General features: G+C 41.3%; 2 protein-coding genes across 5 annotated transcripts in view; both read right to left on the reverse strand.

Moving 5' to 3' along the window:
- Positions 1-13,212, reverse strand: part of LOC131239605 (uncharacterized) — a 36,777-nt gene extending 23,565 nt beyond the window's left edge. The window contains exons 1-4 of one of the 3 annotated variants that reach the window (XM_058237384.1): positions 12,894-13,212; positions 12,664-12,789; positions 7,523-7,650; positions 1,199-1,342 (exon numbers count right to left, since the gene is read on the reverse strand). In XM_058237384.1, the coding sequence (XP_058093367.1) occupies positions 1,199-1,342; positions 7,523-7,650; positions 12,664-12,789; positions 12,894-12,969 (474 nt within the window). In that variant the 5' untranslated portion in view covers positions 12,970-13,212. Of the gene's footprint in view, positions 1-1,198; positions 1,343-7,522; positions 7,741-12,663; positions 12,790-12,893 lie in introns of all 3 variants that reach the window. The other 2 variants (XM_058237383.1, XM_058237385.1) reach the window with 2 other exon arrangements.
- A 2,887-nt stretch (positions 13,213-16,099) lies between these two features.
- Positions 16,100-20,623, reverse strand: part of LOC131239606 (uncharacterized) — a 36,879-nt gene continuing 32,355 nt past the window's right edge. For both annotated transcript variants that reach the window (XR_009168292.1, XR_009168291.1), the window contains exon 8: positions 16,100-16,483. The gene's annotated coding sequence lies outside the window, so the exon portion shown is untranslated. The remainder of the gene's footprint in view (positions 16,484-20,623) is intronic.

A 20,623-nucleotide genomic window follows, 5' to 3' on the forward strand; every position in this document is an offset into this window, starting at 1 on the left:
AATGATCATCATCATACTGAAGGCCTACTCTGGTGTAGACTGGGTTGGATCTCCATATGAAATGCAATCTACTACCAGATATTGACTTGTGAGTTAGTGTGATTAACAACTTTACTGCAAACCAAACAAATCGAGGTCAACTACCATTTCATCCGTGAGAGGATCTCCAACAATAAGATGCCAACTCCAAACGTTAAATTTCAAAATCAACTTGCAAATATGTTCACCAAAGCACTTGAGTGCAATCAATTTGAGTGAGTTTATTCCAAGGTGATATCTATTTACCAGTTTGAGGGGGCGTTTTGATGCTGATGTATTGTTGCAAATATGTTCGCTAAAGCACTTGCACACAATCAATTTGAGTAAGTTTATTCCAAGGTGATATCTATTCACCAGTTTGAGGAGGAGTTTTTATGTTGATGTATTGGGGGTTGTATAACTAAATGGTTCCTCACATGTGTGCAAGTGTGGGCCTCACTTTTCTATCCGTTATATAATATAGCAAGGTATTTAAAAACGGTTACGTAACCAACCCCCCCCCCCCCCCCCACACACACACAAAAGAAGAAGCCCGTAACGGAGCATTACGGAGCCGATACAGTTATGGGGCCATTATAGGTTTTTTTTTTTTTTTTAAAAAACATATCAGTAACGGCAGTGGCTCTTACGTCCATCGTTACCATTATTGAATACCTTGGTACAGAGTGTGGGACATATAACCAAGGTATTCGATATACCAAAACGGTTACGTAACAGTAACAGTGATAAATTGACCAGTAATGTCACCCTAATGGACCGTTACAGGGCCAAAATAGTTTTCTTTTCCCAAAAAGAAAAATCCCTAAGTTACAGCCTGTATCAGAACAGTAATGGGGTCACCATTACCATTATAGAATACCTTGCAACCCACACTGCGTACAGGGGTGTATTGTGCTAGTGGGGCAATTTTGTCATTACGAAAATTTTATTAATAAATCAAGGGGAGTGGGACGTGATACTAAAAGACACATTCCCTTGTTCTCTTCTCTTCCCTATGCTATGATTTCCACAAATATAAAAAATCAGTCTTTTAATTGAACTAACCATGTGTTTGCCAACAACAACAGGCCGCTACCAACATTTAAACTTTAAAGTAAGAAAAGCCAGATCATCAACTGCTGCATAAATGTATTTAACCATAGGTGCGGAGTATCCTTACAATGTAAGACTTGATTCTTTGAAGCATCAGCTTCTCTCGCGAATAGTCGCCATGAATGTGTAATAAATGGACATTATTTCTGTGTATTGGAAGCTCAGAAGCAGGATCACTCAGAATGACTACATTGCTTTTGGGCACTGACACCTGCAAAAGACTACATATGAGAAAAAATGTCAAGCAACTGCTGATGTAGGATCACACTACAAAGAGCTCTAGATAGCTCAGTTCATTGTGTAACTCACTTATACCAAAAGTCAGTGGAAGGCTATCACTTAAGGGCCAACATCTTGTTCTGCAGTCCCAATCTCCACCATACATGTGGGCGCATGGTTGGTGCTTGAAGCCATGCGACCAGTGGTCCACCAAGATGGATTATCATGCAAACATACACTAATTGGTTGATTGTTTTAACCATCCATTTGGAGTGCACTAACTGCATGGTTACTGTGTGATGTTTGAATGTTACTGTGTGATGTTTGAATGAAGGCCCACCAGATTTACCATCCCGTTGTAGCAATGACTAAGTTTATACTGGAAAATAGCTCCAACTTCTTCAAGTTTGTTGGATAACATGATCCACTATGCTGGATCAAGAAATGAAGGTCCAGGAGAGAGTATGTAATGAAAGAATAGATGTTTATCTGATCATAGAAGATATAATAATGCTCATCTCATCCATAGAAGTTTTAACATTAATAAAATTAGAGAAGTTCCAGACCAATTTGGTGAGAGAACAGACACCTAGGATATCTAACCACAGGAAAAGAAAAGAAATGAAAAAAAACTGAAAATGCAACTGGTTCTTTATTAACAGAGGAGCTAGTCAGAAACAGAGACATACAACAAGCCCCATGAGATAGTAACAGGACCAAAAAGGTGAAACTGAAGCTAAGATGCCATGAAATGCAACCCTAGGGGAAAGTTTTTTTTTTTTGAAAGATAACCCTTGTGGAAAGATATTAGGATCACAAATGAAATTACTAAGGAAACTACTCTTTGATTTGACAGAGGCACTAACATAGGTTCAACAGTGTTAGGCTCTATGGAGCCTGATCATCAAAGGTGTACTACTCATCCAACAATCACTTTTGTGGGTCGAGCCTGGGTCCGGGGGCATAGCCCTCAGCTGGGAGGGCAATTTCATAATTTCACATGGAAATTTTAAGTAAACCCTAGTTTGTTTAGGATAATATATATTCTATCGTGAGAGAGAGAGAGAGAGAGAGAGAGAGAGAGAGAGAGAGCCGCCATTGTATTGAGAGCTTCTTCTTCGTTTTTTGCCTTTAAGCATAGTGGATTGGTGTGAATCAGTGGACGTACCGAAAGAGAACCACGTAAATCTCTGTGTTGTGGTTTGCCTTTTTTCTGCTTTCTTTTGATTATGATATTATTGTGTGTGGTCAAGAAGGGATCTTTCTGCCAACAACTGGTATCAGAGCTCTTAGTTTGAGTAGGAGCAATGTCGAAAGAAGGAAATGTGAGAATTGAAAAATTCAATGGTTTGAATTTCGGATTATGGAAGATGTAAATGGAAGATTACCTCTATCAGAAGGATCTCTCTCTTTCTCTTACAGGAAAATCGAAGAAACCAGAGAAGATGTCTGATAGCGACTGGGACGTGCTCGACAAAAAGGCTTTAAAAAAGATTCAACTTTCTTTGGCGAAATCTGTTGCGTTCAACAACTCGAAGGAAAAGACCACGGAGGATCTGATGGCAATCCTATCAGAGATGTACGAAAAACCCTATGCTTCCAACAAGGTTCTTCTGATGAAGAGGTTGTTCAATATGAAGATGTTTGATGGCGAAGATGTGGCCGAGCATCTCAATGAGTTCAATACAGTAACGAGCCAATTAGAGTCCGCAGGCCTTAAATTTTGATGATGAAATCAAGGCTCTTCTGATCTTATCAGCGTTGCCAGACAACTGGAACAATTTGGTGGTAGTTGTGAGCAATTCTACCAAATCAACGAAGTTTAAGTATGATAATGTTGTAAGCCTCATTCTAAGTAAGGAATCTCAGAGGAAAGTCTAGGGATCTTCAGGTGAAACATCAGAGAATGCTTTGAATGTTGAAGAAAGTGGATGAACACCAAACAGATGAAACAAAAATCATGGTCGGTCGAGATTGAAAAAGAACAAATCATCTAAGCCTCTACAAGGAAAGAGTGATGGTTGCTGGAATTGCGGCAAAAGGGGGCACATGAAGCGGGACTATAAAGCTCCGAAGAAACAACAAGAAAATAATCAATGAGGTAAAGATTATGTAAACATCTCTGAAGAAAGTATTTCTGATGCCCTAATTCTGTCTTTCGATACTTGTACTGATTCTTGGATAATAAATTCCGGTGCCTCGTTACTTTCTTCAGAGATGTTTACATAATCTTTACCTCCTTGATTATTTTCTTGTAATGATTCTTGAATAATAAATTCCGGTGCCTCGTTTCATGCTACTTCGATTAGGGATATTCTTCATAATTATGTGCAAGATAATCTCGGGAAAGTCTATGTAGGAGATGATGAACCCTACTCTATTGTTGGAAAGGGAGATGTTGAGATAAACCAATTGAATGGGACGGTGCTGAAGATGAAAGATGCCAGGCATGTTCCAAATGTAAAAAGTATTTTGATCTCGGTTGGCCAGCATGCAAATTCTGGACACGTGACGAGCTTCAATAGTGATTCGTGGAAATCATGAAAGGGGCTATGGTAATTGCTCGGGGAAAGAAAGAAGGCACTCTTTACTTGATTTCCAGCTCTAATGGTTCTATTGCAGTTGCATCATCAGGGGTGGACACGTGTATATGGCATCACAAACTTGGGCACATGAGGGAAAAGGGAATAAATGTTCTACTTTCGAAAGGAAACTTACCAGGGCTGGAATATGTTGATATTGACTTTTGCGACGATTGTATCCATGGAAAACAGAGAAAGGTAAGCTTTTCGAAGGTCGGAAGGACTCCAAATTTAGAGTGGTTGGAACTGGTTCACACTAATGTGTGGGGACCAGCTAAGGTATCCTCTCTCAATGGCTCTCTTCTTCTTTTTTTACATTTATTGATGATGCCAGTAGAGAATTATGGATTTGTTTCTTAAAGCGTAAATCGGAAGTATTTGATGTGTTCAAGAAATTGAAAGCTTTGGCTGAGAACAAACCAAGCCTAAAGTTGAAGTGTCTTAAATCAGATAATGGCGGAGAGTACTGCGATGACAAGTTTGAGGAGTATTGTGCAATTAATGGAATCAAGAGATAGAAAATGACTCCAAGAACGCCATAACAGAATGGTGTAGCTGAGCTCATGAACAGAACCATTCTAGAGCGGGCACGGAGAGTGAGAATCCATGCTGGATTACCTATACAATTTTGTGCAGATGTTGTAAATACAACTTGATTAACAGAGGACCCTTAGTTGCTTTGGATGGTGGATTGCCAGAGGAAGCAAGAACTGGAAATGAAGTAAACTTGTCCCATTTAAAGGTATTTGGTTGTGTCCCTTATATCCATATTGATTCTGAAAATACAACCAAGCTTTATCCTAAGTCCAGAAGTGCACATTCATTGGATATGGCCTCAATGATTTTAGTTATCGATTTTGGAATGTTGAGCACATGAATAGAACCATTGTAAAGCGGGCAAGGAGGATGAGAATCCATGCTGGATTACCTAAACAATTTTGGACAGATGCCGTAAATACAACAGCTTGCTTAATTAATAGAGGACTCTCAGTTGCTTTAGATGGTGGATTGTCGGAGGAAGCATGGACTGGAAAAGAGGTAAAGTTGTTACATTTAAAGGTATTTGGTTGTATCTCTTATGTTCATATTGATTATGAAAATAGGACCAAGCTTGATCCTAAATCCAGAGGGTGCGCATTCATTGGATAAGGCCTTAATGATTTTGATTATCGATTCTGGGATGCTGAAAATCGAAAATTCATTAGGAGCAAGGATGTGGTATTCAATGAAACTGTCATGCATAAGCATAAATTAGAACAGGAAGAAGAGAAAAATGAGCATACTGAGTTTGTAGAACTTAATGAGATACTTGACAATGATTTTTAGGCCCCAAGATGAAAATATGCAGGTAGAACCTCAAACCCCTATTCCTATGAGGAGATCATCTAGGGTTAGTAAACCTATAATCCGTTATTCTCCTTCTTTGCATTATTTGTTACTGACTGATAATGGTGAACCAGAATGTTATGAAGAAGCTTTGCAGGTTGAGATTAGGAATAAGTGGGAGTAGGCCATTGATGATGAGATGGATTCTCTGGTATTAAACCAAACATGGCACTTGATCCAGTCACTGAAGGGAAAGGCAGCTTTACATAACAAGTGGGTTTACATATTGAAGGAAGAGCATGACAGTACTAAGCGATTCAAGGCCAGGTTGGTTGCGAAAGGTTTCCAGTAGAAGGCAGGTATCGACTACATTGAAATTTGTTCTTCTATTGTTAAGATTTCTACTATTAGATCAGTTTTAAGCATTATGGCTGAAGATGATTTGCACTTAGAGCAATTAAATGTAAAAACAGTTTTCCTTCATGACGATCTTGAAGAAGACATATATGCGTCAGCCATAGGGATATGTTACACCTAGCAAGGAGAACAAGGTATGTAAACTTAAGAAGAGTTTATATGGTTTGAAACAGGCCCTAAGACAGTGGTATAGGAAGTTTGATAATTTTATGTCTACTAATGGCTTTAAGAGATGCCATACTGATCACTGTTGTTATTTCAAGAAACTTGAAAATTTGTATCTCATACTTCTTTTGTATGCAGATGATATGCTTGTTGTAGGGTCAAGCATGCATGAGATTTCAAATCTCAAGGAATAGCTGTCTAAGAAGTTTGCAATGAAGGATTTGGGTGTTGCAAAACAAATCCTTGGTATGAGAATCAGCAGAAATAGAAGAAACAGGAAGTTGAAATTGTCATAGGTTGAATATGTTGCAAAAGTACTCAAGTGATTCAATATGAAAGGTGCTAAGCTAGTTAGTACTCCCTCAGCAAGCCACTTTAGACTCTCAAAGGAACAGGGTGCAACAACGGAAGAAGAACGTGACTACATGGCTAAGATTCCATATGCCTCGGCCATTGACAACTTAATGTATGTCATGGTTTGCACAAGCCCATATATTGCTCATGCAATGGAGTTGTCAGCGGGTTTGTGAACAACCTAGGGAAGGAACATTGAGAAGTTGTCAAAGGGATTCTCAGATACTTGAGAGGTGTTATAGATACTTGAGAGGTGCTACTAATGCAACATTGTGCTATGGAGGGTCAGAAATTAGTTTGCAGAGATAGTTGATCCAAATCTAGCAGGGGATATTGATAACAAAAAGAGCACTACAGGCTATGTGTTTACTTTGGGTAGTGCAACAGTTAGTTGGGTCTTACAGTTATAGAAAATTGTTACCATCTCGATGACAGAAGCAGAGTATGTTGCTGCAACAAAGACTTTTAAGGATATGGAAGAATTGGGTAGGAAGCAAGAAAATTATAAGTTTTACAGTAACAGTCAAAGTGCAATTCATCTAGGAAAGAATTCAACCTTTCATTTAAGAACCAAGCATACAGACATCAAATATCATTTCATATGATCACTTTTGGAGGATGGATATTTACTTTAGAGAAGACTTATATAAGTCAAAACCCTGCAGATATGTTGACCAAGGTGGTTACTATAGAGAAACTGAAGTTATGTTCAATTTATGTTGGTCTTCAAGCTTGAAGACTAGGAGGAGATTCACGTCGAGTTCTCTACGGAGGTATGGCCTTTTACAAATGCAACATATTCAGTGGAAGATTGCTTATGATCAATCTCCAAGTGGGAGATTGTCAAGATATGTGAAGCATGATCATCAGAGGTGTATTGCTCATCCAACCATCACTTTAGTGGGTCAAGCTTGGGGGTTGCAAGGGAATATCACCCCTTGGGGGTTCGGAGGTGTAGCCCCCGGCCCAGAGAGCAATTTCGTAAATTCACATAGAATTTTTACATAAATCCTAGTTCATTTAGGGTATATATATTCTATTGTATGAGAGAGAGAAAGCCGTCATTTGTATTGAGAGTTGCTTCTTCGTTTTTTGCCTTTGAGCATAGTGGATTGACGTGAATTTGTGGACGTACCGAAAGGGAACCATGTAAATCTCTGTGTTGTGGTTTGCGTTTTTTCTGCTTTCTTTTGATTCCGATATTGCTGCGTGTGTGGTCGAGAAGGAATCTTTCTCTCAACAAGCAGGACAAACAAATTACAAGTAAATGAGGCCAAAAGGGTAGCATGTTAATCTAATGCATGAAACCTCTTGTTTTTGTAATATACCTGGATGAAGTTAATGAAAGTATCAAGAATAGCCATTGACCTCTCCACTTTATTATATGAAGCGTTCCCAACAATCACTGTATTACATAGTTTGTCATCCCTGCATGCAATCTGAGAACTGTTGTAGACTGCAAAGACAGTGACAAAAGAAATGTTGTCACTAGAACTAAGCATACGAGATGAGGGCAAAGAATGCGTCTTATTCAGAGCTTTAAGGCCTACAACAACAAAAAATAAAAATAAAAATCAATAAATAGAGAAACCAATATGAGATAAACAGGCTTAATAATAGAGGAGGCATGCATATGCGCTTTCACGCAAAAAAATTCCATTAACAATGGACAATAAACATAAGAATACAAATACAAGAAATAGGATAAATCATAGACTTCTATAATAAGAACATAAGATATTGTCCTTTAAAGGATAGACACAGGGCATGATATGTGATCCAAACTTCGAGTAAACAAGAACTACAAGAAATGATAAAATAAAAAGTCCCTCCATCCCCTCCCTCCATAGATGAAATGTTTGCATGTCATAGTTTGCCTTTTTGTGAGCAATGAAAGTACAAATATAATTGACATAGCGGATATTCATAGCATTTTGCCTTCATGTTTACTCTCTGGCAGTAGAAGAGACGGAGGAACTATAGGGTCCTGATGTACCATACTTACACGCGGTGGTCTTGGTTCCATGATCAACAGTGAAACCTTCTCCCATTCCAATAAAAGATCCAGATTGTTGATCTGGGGGAATCATTTCCCTCAGATATGTCCCAGGGGAAATCCTAACTTGTAAAGTGTACACATGGCTGAGGTAACTCAAATTAAATCAACAAGTTGTGGAACCCACTGTTACTGAGTCAAAATCCGAAAAGCAAATTGGTTGAAGAATCCTAACCTCTTATTCTTGGACACTTATTCGTTGAAATAGGACCATTCGATATTTGTACTTTAACCAACCAATAAATGCTCACCAAGCAGACAGGTAACCAAATAAGTGAAACGTTTTGTTCATGATAAATGTACATTGTGACCCATAATCTAGATGGTTAAATTCATATTACTTGTATGCCACATATGCAACTTTTAAGTATTTCCAAATGCTCATGCGTATCAGGGACAATATGGGCAATACATCTCAGTTTTGATGGTGACTGATGCAGTACACCAAAACCAATTTTTAATCCTTGTGCCTTAGAAAGTGCAAATGACCAAGTTCTAATTGTTGTGCTTGGATTAATATTCAGGTAGATCAAGAAAGATACTAATTGCAATGACATTCAACGCACCAGATTGAAAGTTCAAACCACATAATTGTGGGAAGATCCATACACAAGAAGTTGATAAAAGAAGCAATGACTATGAGCAAGCTCAACAACCCTCTAGTCTTGCACTAGAGGTCACAACTCCGTAACACTACTACCATAGAGAAACAAAGAAACAGATATTTATAAGGAGAGGCCACAAGATTTCCCTTCTTGAAAAGTTTCTAACAGAATCTAAAGGATCTTAAAATAAGAACTCCTTGCTAGGAAAGATGATGCAAGACAACTAACCACTTGCTCTAAAAGCTTGAACTAATAGAGCATGACGAATCAATCCTTTTATCTCATTGCCCAAGCCCTACATCCCATGGATTAGGACCTCGGTCGAACCCCCCTCGTGGGCCCCGTTTCACATGGGTTCCGCTTCACACAAGCCACCCGCCTCACATGGGTGGGGCTCGCCTCACACGGGTGGGGGCCAACTCACACGAGCCCCTGGAATCCACAGGCTACCCCACTCGAGCCCGTGTGAAAATGCCCATGTATTAATCACCCCCGGCAAGGAGTCTCGAACACGAGACCTCCCGCTCTGATACCACTTTGATTCAGGACATCTAACCACTTGCTTTAAAAGCTCAAATTGATAGAGCATGACAAATCAATCCGTTTATCTCGTAGCCCAAGCCCCACATCCCATGGGTTTGGACCTCGGCCGACCCCCCCCCCCCCCCAAGCCCCACTTCACATGGGTTTCGCTTCACACAAGCCACCCGCCTCACACGGGCCGCCCACCCCAAGTGTGCCCCTGCATCCCACAGGCCACCCCACTCAAGCCCGGTGTGAAAATGCCCTTGCATTAAAAGATCTCTAGAATGAGAAAGCAATAAAACAAGAAAATCTAATGACATATCTTATTACCTGTTTGGATGCCTGTGACTTACAGCTGAAAGTCACTTACAGGTAATCATGTTTGGATGTAAGTTATAATTCACTTACAAGTAAGTTGGTTTTTGTATTTGGGTAGCCTGTAAGTTATTAATGGTGGATGTCCAATCACCACTTACTCCTGAGATTTGGATCTGCTTCATTTTTTTTGACCAAGCCCTAAAATGAGTTGGTAAAACTGATAGATGGCATAGATGTAAAACAAATACATCGAGGTGGGGAACCAATGTCAGGGTGCCACCCACATCGCTGGTTCCAGGGTCGCAGCCAAGTTGCGTCAGGATTTATTACCTGGCTATGACAGTAGGGCCCACCTTAAGACATTAAATGGTAAATCTGTGCCGTCCACTGGTTCTGCCAACTCTTTTTAGGCCATGGGCCCAAAAATGAAGCAGATCTAAATCTCAGGTGGAACACACCAAAAGAAACAATGGTCATTGAACACCCACCATTATAAACTCCTTAAGGCCCACCATAATGTTTATTTGCCATCCAACCTATTGACAAGATCATCCAGACCTGGATGAAGGAAAAACACAAATGTCATTTTGATCCAAAACTTGTGTCCCACCAAAAAAAATAATGGTCAATGAATGACCACTTTCTCTTGTGGTGTGGTCCACCTGAGATTTGGATTTGCTTCATTTTTGGTACATGGCCTAAAATAAGCTGGAAGAACGTATAAACGAAGAAGATATAAGAAGCACACATCAAGGTGGGCCCCACAATTTGGGTCCCGCACACATCATTGGTTCCGAGCAAGATACCGGTTAAAAATTTTTAAATAAATAAATAAGAAGAAGAAGAAGAAGAAAGAAAGAGGGCTTGCTAGGGTTACCTGTTTGTGGAGAACGAGAGAGGGAGAGGAGAGAGCGGCAACAATTGGAGAGAGAGAGAGAGAGAGAGAGAGAGAGAGAGCAATTGCAAAGAGGGAGAGACAGAGAGAGATTGGAGGATGGAGAGCTAGAAACCCTCCCTCCCCTCTTAAGCCCTGTTTGGATGCTTGTAAGTTAGGTAAGTGGGAAGTGACTTACAGGGAAGTCACTTACAAGTGGTGTTTGGGGGAGGAAATTCATCTGTAAGTTACTTACATGCAAAACTACCAGAAAACTTCCAAGGGCTGGGGGTGAGAAGTCACTTCCCTGTAAGTAACTTACAGGCCAATGGTCTGATTTTTTAAAACGAGGAGAAGAGGGGGGAAACGCACATCCATGACAACAATGCTCCAGTAAGCTCTCTCTCTCACCTCCATGACAACAATGCTCCAGTAAGCTCTCTCTCTCACCTCCATGACAACAATGCTCCAGCAAGCTCTCTCTCTCTCTCTCTCTCTCTCTCTCTCTCTCTCTCTCTCTCTCTCTGCAATTAGGATCGTCATACGCCTATTTTTCCCTCTTTGACATTTAGGGTTACGAGCTTTTTTAAAAAAACTTTTATTTCAAGTGGGCCCGATTCGGTGAGGTTGTGATAGTGGGGCCCACACCTTAATGTATTTTTGGTATATCCATGCCGCCCATCAATTTTGCCAACTCATTTTAGCACTTGGGCCCAAACATGGAGCATATCCAAATCTCAGGTGGGTCACATCACAGGAAATAATGGTGATTGAACGTCGACCATTCAGAACTTCCTCAGGCCCACCATAAGCAATCAACTATGGTCCCTCCAAATGGATCTTTGGAATTCTTGATTGGGCCTATTATTTCCATAAACAATCTTTATTGTCCATTTTCTGGCAATTTTTTGGCTATTGACTGGATGGTTACAATCATTTGATTGGTGTATTTTTGCTTAATGGTTCATTAATTATGGGTTGAACATGATGGAAAGGTTCGAATCAATTGATTGGACTGTCCATGTGTCCCTATGCAACCTTTTGTTCTTCAAGCAATTGATCTTGTCTCGTTTCATATGCCTTTTACATGGCCCTATTTGAGTGGGGCCCACCAAATCAATAGTCTAGATTAGGGAGCCATGAATTCGAATTGTAGCATCTGATTATGTAATCTAGTGCTATTGTGGGCATTTTGAATTCATATGCTCATTTTTATGACCCACTTGATGATTGGTTTAGCTTAATAATTGGCTTAAATATTCATCTAGATGGACTTAATAAAATGGCATATTTGGTGTCAAGATCTCGGCATATTTGGTGTCAAGATTTCTTATGTGATTATAACATTTTGGAACAATTTCCTCATCCAAGCTCTGCTCGGTGTGAATATACAACTTTTTATTTGTAACTAACTTACAGGTTACACAAACACAAAAACCAACTTACCTGTAGCTAACTTACAGCTTACATCCAAACGGAATAACCTGTAAGTCACAACTTAAAAAACTTACATGCATCCAAACAGGCCCTTAAAGAAGCTGATCGATAGTGCGTTTCTCCCCCTTCCCCTCTTTTTAAACATCCGACCGTTGAGCCTATAAGTGACTTACAGGGAAGTGACTTCTCACCCCCCATCCCCCACCAATTTTTTAGTAGAGTTGCTTGTAAGTGACTTACAGGTGCATTTTCTCCCCCAAACACAACCTATAAGTGACTTCCCTGTAAGTCACTTACATTTTAGCCAACTTACAGGCATCCAAACAGGCCCTTAACATAGAAACAACCAAAAGGAATCTGGGCCTTTTGTGGACATGGTGCAATTGCATCAGATTCAGCTCCAAATTGAAATTACATTCGTTACAAGTTCGGCTTGAAAGGAATGTAACCACAATCCGAGGGCTCTTTCTCATTTGGAACATGAGAAAATCATTTCAACTCTTTTAAACTACATGTACACAATTCGATCAGCTCAATGTGAACTCATGAAAATACCAGATCTCTTTTGAAAGATTTTACATGAAAATACCAGATTAGATCCGTAACTGGTAAAATTGGCGAGAGTAGAGAGATTAGAAAGAGAGAGGAAAGAACCTTGACATTGGAGGCGATTGGGCAGGCCTTGGCCAGCAGCGGGGCCCAGCACGAGATGATCGAATTTCTTGGCATGATTTTTGCTTAGATCTTGCTCTAGATTGGGCTTCCGGTGTAATTCTGAGACTGGGGAAATGCAGCAAAACGAGTTTTGGATTGAATTCCGGCAAAAAGAAGGAAGAGAGAGAGAGAGAGAGAGAGAGAGAGAGAGAGAGAGAGAGAGAGAGAACCTGAGAAAAGAAGGGGAACGAAGACAAGGAGAGGAAGAGATAAGAATAACAGACGCCAGCCTCTGAAAATCCCCATTCCCAAAATGCTCCTCCTCTGCTAACGCGGTTTCTAGGTTCTTCTTCTGCTGATGCTCAGAGATAGAGATGGATCGGGGCTTGCTATTTTACGCCGGGAGTGTCTTGCGGTTGCAGGTGCGTACTGGAAATGGAGTCATGGACCAGAGTTTGCTACTGTACGCCACCAGGATCCCGCGCTCGCTGCTGTCGAGACCGAGACCGATCTCTCTTTCCACCGAAATCGGATTGCGTACACTTTCATCGTACTGAGTGAACTCTTCTGGCCCTGCTGTGAATGCATGTGGTTTATCCACGCCGTCTATTGGTTTTTACAGCTAATATTAGCGGTTGAGACCAAAATTGAGGACGCGGGGCACGAGATTCGAGTTGCCACCGTGATGTATGGGTCTTATCGACACCGTCCATCCATTTTTTTTCGTATCATTTTAGGATATAAGCCCAAAGGCGTATGTGAACTGGGTATTAAACTCTTACAGTTGAAAACTGGACCACAGAAGTTTTGGATGGTGCTGATATTTGTATTTTCTCTTCATCGAGCTCTACGTAACTTTATGAATAGGTTGGATGGAAAATAAGCATCACGGTGGGCCCTAGATAAGTTTCAACGGTGAGAATCGCTATCACGGTGCTTCCTTTGGTGTGGTCCACGTAAGCCTTATATCTACCTCAGTTTTGGGCTCAAATACTAAAATGATACAAAAAAATGGATAGACGGTGTGGATAAGACCCATACATCACGGTGGCTGCTCAAAGATCACCCCATTACCAGCAGGAGAGGGGCGGGTTAGGACGCAATCTACGCCCAAAATTGAAGCATATCCTAGGATCAAGTGGACCACACCAAAAGAAACAGTGCGAATAATGATATCCACAGTTGTAACCTTGGTAGGGCCCACGGTGATGTTTATATGTCATTCATGAGACCACATAGACATGAATGAAAGGAAAAACACGAATATCAGTTTGATCCAAAACTTTTGCCCCCTCAATACTTAAAATTAAATTAGGGTTGTTAATGGGATGGGCCCATCACTTGTCTAGCAATTTTGTCTTTCATTTCATAAGTTATAGAAAGCAAAACAGAGCATTGGAGATGGTTTTTGGATAATACAATGATGCATATGCTCTTGAATTCGTGAACCAAGGTCCCTATTCAAGGTATATAATTTTGATAGCGTGTTAAGTCTTCAATGTTGTTTTTCAACCATAATATATAGTTATTTGATGTGAAGATGTTAATCATTCCAAACACCTAGATTTGCATTTTATTGCAGAGAGAATAGTCTCGTATATCCATGGTTCTAGGATTCATCCACACGTCTCTCTCTCTCTCTCACATCTCTCTGTGCTACATTTCTTTTCCATATTTGAGGAGACACTCTCAGCTTAGCTGTGGAGACTGAAATCATGTAGAACAACACCTGTTTTACACATCATGCAAACACCAAGGTTCTGTAGGGCCCATCACGCAGTATACATGAAATCCACTTAATCTATGAGGTGAAAACCCTCATTCAATTGCACAGGAAAAAAAAAATGCAATTGTGAGCCATGCCTGAGGAACAGGTTTGATGAGAAATACACACCATATGGGCCCTACATGCAAGCCTTTGGTGGGTGTAACATCTCAATTGTTCCTGTGGTGTGGCCCACCGAAGTTGTCTATGAGGTTGATTTTTGGCACCAAAGCAGATCATCGAGTGCACCTGATGGATGGCTTAGATGTCACAGAGACAACAAGGTGGGATCCAGATTGAGAGATATGGGACTACTCCCTTGACTTGTCTACGCCCAAATCCTTTAATCATGTTATATTTTCCATACGTTCACGTTCAAGCCGTGAAAGGCCTGCCCGTGATGTGTATGAATCGTACTAGTCCAGGACCAAAACTCAGGTGGGACACACCACAGGGAGCAATGGACAGTCACGTCTAAAACCTACATATTCACGTGGTGTGGCTCATCTTACGAGTTTTGGTGTTTCCATTCAAGCTGGTGGAACACTCATATGCAGATCTCGTGCACGCTCCCACATCCACATGCCAGCTGAAGTTTCTCTGGAGGTCCACTTGCATTGTGGATCGAGCAATACTTTAGCATATAGAACTTGCATGGGGCACATCCAATGGACTGGTTAGATGGCACCCAAATGTCACGGTGGGCCCCGCAGCTCAAAAGTGATCATCGCCCATAAAAGTCTCACAAGGTGCCCAGTTCTCATACGGTTTGGATCTTGGAATGCAACTTCACGCAACGCAGAAGAAAGGTTTAGATAATTGTGTCACTTGCTCAGATATTATTTTGCCCACCGTGATGTGTGTGGTTTATATCCATGCTGTCCATCCATTTTGCCAGCTCATTTTAGGGCATGAGACCAAAAATGAAGCAGATCCAACAGGAAACAATGGGGAATGAACACCCACGTTGAAAAGTTCTGGATCAAGCTGATATTTGTGTTGTCCATTCATCCAAGTCTGCGTTACCTTATGAACAGGTTGGATGACAAATAACATCTCCATGGGCCCTAGGAAACCTGCCAATCCACCACCGTGGGCCCCACTTCGATTTTGGGCCCTGGTCTACAATGAGCTAACAAAATGGACAACGTGTACATGAGGCGAGCCCCTCAGTACTGCCATCACAGGTGGACCATGCAATCAGCATCTAAAAAGGACTGGGCCAGATTACAAATTTTGAGTAGCCCAGAACCCAAAAAGTTCAAATTTTAGGGCAACAACAACAGTCCAGGCCTGGCCCCTCCGATACCTATTTTGAGGTTGGCAGCAGTGGGTCAAAACCCCAACCCATTTGTTTATCAGGCCTGAGATTCAGCCCAATGACCCTAGCTCGCATAGGCAAGCAGTCAGCTTGAGCCATCCAAACTGCAGGACCCAATGTAAGTGATCATCACATCAGAATCTTAATGGTTGGACAAACCTAACACTCTTATTCTTAGATACTTGTTTCCTGTATCCAGACCATTAGATCTTATAAATAAATAAACAAAAAAAATCAATATTCATTTCTATCACGGAAAATGATTCATGTAGCATACCCCAATTAGTTGGTATAAGACTTCCATGATGATGATAATTTCAACCGTCCAATAGACGTCCACAATCATGTAATTATGTCACAAAATCAGCACACATCTTGCTTTATGGATTATCATAATGCAAGCTCATATTTTCTCAATAAAAACCAGCATCAAAGGTGAAGCTCCCATTTGATGTGATGGAATGAATATATCGAAAGGAATAATACATCATTTGCCACTCAGGCAGGAAGCAATGAGCTTCTCTTTCAATAAAAGCCCTGTACTATATGGGGTCAAATCCAAGAACAGAGAGAGAAGCCTACACCTCCAGAGCTGGGACCACTTGAAAAACTATTTACTGAACATTACACAAGCGCGAGCATGCACGTGCAAGGGGGTGTTAAAGTCCATCAACTGGCAGCCCAAAAGGGCCCAGGGCTTCTCCTTTTGGACCCCCTTCCTCCATATGCTTACCCTAACCAAAAGAAAATGGACAAAACAAAACAAAAAAAAAAGGGGGGGAAAAAGGACGAGACCTGAGATAATCATATATCTTGAACAGTGTTATAGGATAATGACTAGTTGATCCTACATGCTATTTGTAGTTCGCAGGTGCCAGCTTAGGGAATGTGCAGAATCCGGCCATTCATCATTCACTGGATTCAATCATGCACATGCAATGGCACAAATATTGAAAAACCAGCTCATTAAGTGGGCCATGTAGAATGGGCAAAAAATGGCTGGAGTCTACAGTCTACTGTACACATGCAGCACAATTGACAACTGCACCAGCCTCATTTATGGGACAGGATGCAGTCGAAGCCCTCCTGATGAACAGCTCGGATCACACATGTATGACTGGGTGGCCCAGTTACACCCTAAAGATGACACGAAATTTCATGCAATTTATCAACCCAACCTTTGTATTTTCTGAAACAGCATCCGTAGGTGAAGCCCCAGAATTGTGCATTCTGCATATCCATTTTCAGTTTGAAATCCAAAGAAAATTTGTGAAAAAACAACCTGGTTCAGACATTGTTACCATGCCAAATAGGTAATAAGGGAGAAAGTAGACTTAAATGGTTTGGCCATGTGCGGTGGAGACTGATTCTGAACCAGTTAGGAGTTGTTCAAGTGAAATGCTCCAACACCTGCAACTTAGATGGTTTGGGCATGTTATTCGTTTTACCTTTGAAAAAGTAATGGTTCTAGGATCTCGTCCTCGATGTGGGTGTTTTCTGATTGGGGGGGCAAACATGGGTTGGTGGATTTGCCCATGGGGATTGTGAAGTTCCCTTGGACAAATGGTCGCTCTACTTCTGTTTTGTCTCTCCTCAATAGATTTTTAGTTTCCCCAGAGTGGATCCACCGGTTCAACTTTGCCCGTCAAAGGAGTCACCCTAGACTGGTTTCTGACCACTGACCAATTTTACTCAAAACTAGTGAGATAAACTAGGGCACTAAACCTTTCCGTTTTGAGCTGGCTTGGTTTGAAGTCCAGGGATTCATAGATCTCGTTGCCCAGTGATGGAATTCTTTTCATTTTGAGGGTCAGGCTGGTTTCTCTTTGTTCAAAAAACTTCAATGCCTGAAATATCGCTTCAAGCTTTGGCACAAAGAAGTGTTTGGCCAGAGAGAAGCGGAGATGGATCTCCTGTTAGCTGTCATTCAGGATCTCGATATTAGGGGAAGAAGCGGGCCAGATGTCTGGGGAGGATGCTCTGTTAAGGAACTCCCTCTCCTCGGACTACTGTGCCAAGCTCAAAGAAGATGAGATTAAGTGGCGGCAAGGGTCTAGGGCCACCTGGTTAAAGGATGGTGATCGTAATACAAAGTTTTTCCATAATATGGCCAATTCTAGGGCGAGATCCAATTTCACCTCCTCTCTTTCTATTGACGATGCTCCTGTTACAGATAAAAATTCCATCTCTGAAGCCATTGTTAAATTCTATTCGGAGCTTCTATCGGCTGATAAGGTGGATCGTCCTCGTATTGATAACCTTCCTTTCCAATCTTTGGGGGATGAGGATGTCAGGTTCCTTGAGAAAAATTTGGACCTAGATGAAGTTAAGGAGGCTATTGTTAGCCTTGGCAAAGAGAGCCTCTGGCCCTGATGGTTTCCCGATTGCCTTTTTCCAATCGTTCTGGGAGCTATTGAAGGATGATTTGTTTGCGTTTGTTTGGGATTTCTTTGAGAGCAATAGTTTCACTTCTGATTTTGGTAGCACGTTTTTAGCTCTGATTCTTAAAATTGAAGGTACGCAGGAGATCAAGGATTTCCGCCCTATCAGCCTCCTTGGAGGCCTGTATAAAATTATTTTTAAATTTTGAGTCAGAGGCTTAGGAAGGTAATTCCATCTATTATCTCCCCTTTTCAATTTTCTTTCGTTGATGATCGCCAGATTTGGGATTGTGTGCTTATTGCTAATGAGTGTCTTCATTCATGTGTCTGGTCTAAGTAGGCTGGGATCATTTGCAAGTTGGACCTCCAGAAAGTGTATATAAACCATGTGGATTGGGCTTTCCTGGATTATATGCTCGATAGATTGGACTTTGGTTTCAAATGAAGGACTTGGATCGGAGTTTGTATCTCTTTCCCCAAATTTTCAATCATGATCAATGGTTCTCCTTTTAGTTATTTTAGGTCGATTAGAGGCCTTCATCAGGGGGACCCGCTGTCTCCTTTCCTTTTTGTTATTGTTTTTTAAGCCCTTAGTGGTATGATTTCTAAGGGTCAGGATAAGGGTCTTTTCTCTTGTTTTGTGGTGGAAATTTTTCAGTTCGCGATTTCTCACTTCAGTTTGCAGATGACACTCTGCTCTTCTGTGAAGCTAATGAAACTTAAGTGACCTATCTTGGGATGACCATTTGCTAGTTTGAAGTTGTTTCAGGTCTTAAGGTTAACTTAGCTAAAAGTGAAGTCTTCGGGATAAATATCTCTCATGAGGTGACTGTCTCATTAGCCTCTTCCATTGGTTGTAAGGTGAGTTCCCTTCTGACTCTTTACCTTGGTTTGCCTTTGTGCATGGGTAAACCTCCTCTTCATTTGTGGGATAGATTGCTTGAAAGGATGGAGAATAAGCTTTCATCCTGGAAGTTGAATATTCGGTCTCTAGGAGGTAGACTAAACTTGATTTAGGCATCTCTTTCCAATCTGCCTACTTACATCCTCTCCCTATTCCATTGCCTGAGATTGGTGATCGGTAAAATCAATAAAATCCGCAGACAGTTTCTTTGGCGGTCTGGGGATATGGGTGGTAAATTTCCTCTGCTCAGATGCTCTGAGGTGTGCGTCCCTTACTCTGAAGGGGGAGCCAATATCAGAAACCTCGATACTATGAATAAAGCTCTGCTTGCTAAAAGGGTCTGGAGATTTTCTTTTGAAAAAAATAATCTCTGGAGGCAGATAGTTGTGGCTAAAGCAATCCTCTCTTTACCATGCTTCTTCCATTTGGAAAGGTATCGCAAGGATTGCCCCTCTGGTGTTTGATAGATGCTCCTACTCACTAGGTGATGGTATGAACATCAGCTTCTAGCTTGATTGCCGGGATGGGAACTCCACGCTTGCGGACTCCTTCCCCGGCTTGTTCATGGCCTCCTCTAACCCAAATACTCTAGTTAGCGATTGCTTCTATGAGCATGTTGGGGATGGTTCGTGGTTTACCCCAACTAGACGTAGTCTGTCTGATTCCCAGATTCTTGAGCTTACTCAGATTATTTCTCGTTTGCAGCAGATTGGCCTTTCCCCTGGAGTTGAAGATGGTTTTAGGTGGTCTCTCCTGGCTACAGGGATCTTCACCATCAAATCCTTCTACAACTCCCTGTCTGTGCCTGCTATCTCCTCCTCCTTCCACACAGCCCCGCTGTGGTCCTACAGCTTGCCTCCTAAGGTGGATGCTTTTGGTTGGTTGGCTGGTAGGAACAGAATTTTGACTATTGATAACTTTAAAAGAAGAGGCCTTCCCATCCCGAGTGTATGCCTTCTTTGTTTGAGGGATGACGAATCTGTGGACCATCTTTTCATCCACTGTCCCTTCTCCCTTGACATTTGGTGGAGTTTCTTTCATCTGGCCGGCATTTCCTAGTTTATGCCGAAGTCGATGGAAGTCTTGTTGTGCAATTGGAACGGGGGGGTGGTTTTGGGAAAAAGAAGTGGAGGGTGATTCTATTGGCAGTTCTGTGGGCAATCTGGGCGGAGAGAAACAATCACTGTTTCCGTAACAGGAGCCTCTCTATGGATGGAGTTTTCTCTCGAGTCCTATCTTTGTTTAGGGATTGGGCTCCGTGATCTGTCCTTGCGTTTTTGAGGTTCGTGGGCCTCAGTTGTGAGACTGAGGTTGTTTGTTTTTCGGCGGGTTTTGTTTTTGTAGTTGTTTTCTTCTCTTTTCCTTATGCTTGTAGTCTGTCTCATTCCTTTAATAAAATATCATCTTTCCAGAAAAAAATGTTCTAACATGGTGAAGGGGGAGGCCCAAAAGGACATAGGTGGAGGTAGTAAGAAAAAGACTCTTATAAGCTATGGTTTGACTGATGATTGGCATTGATAAGAGTGGAATGGCAAAACATGATTCATGTAGCCAACCCCACCAAAGCCAATGATGATGATGATTATTTT

Source organism: Magnolia sinica, chromosome 3 (assembly GCF_029962835.1).
Source record: "Magnolia sinica isolate HGM2019 chromosome 3, MsV1, whole genome shotgun sequence".
NCBI classification, from domain to species: Eukaryota; Viridiplantae; Streptophyta; class Magnoliopsida; order Magnoliales; family Magnoliaceae; genus Magnolia; species Magnolia sinica.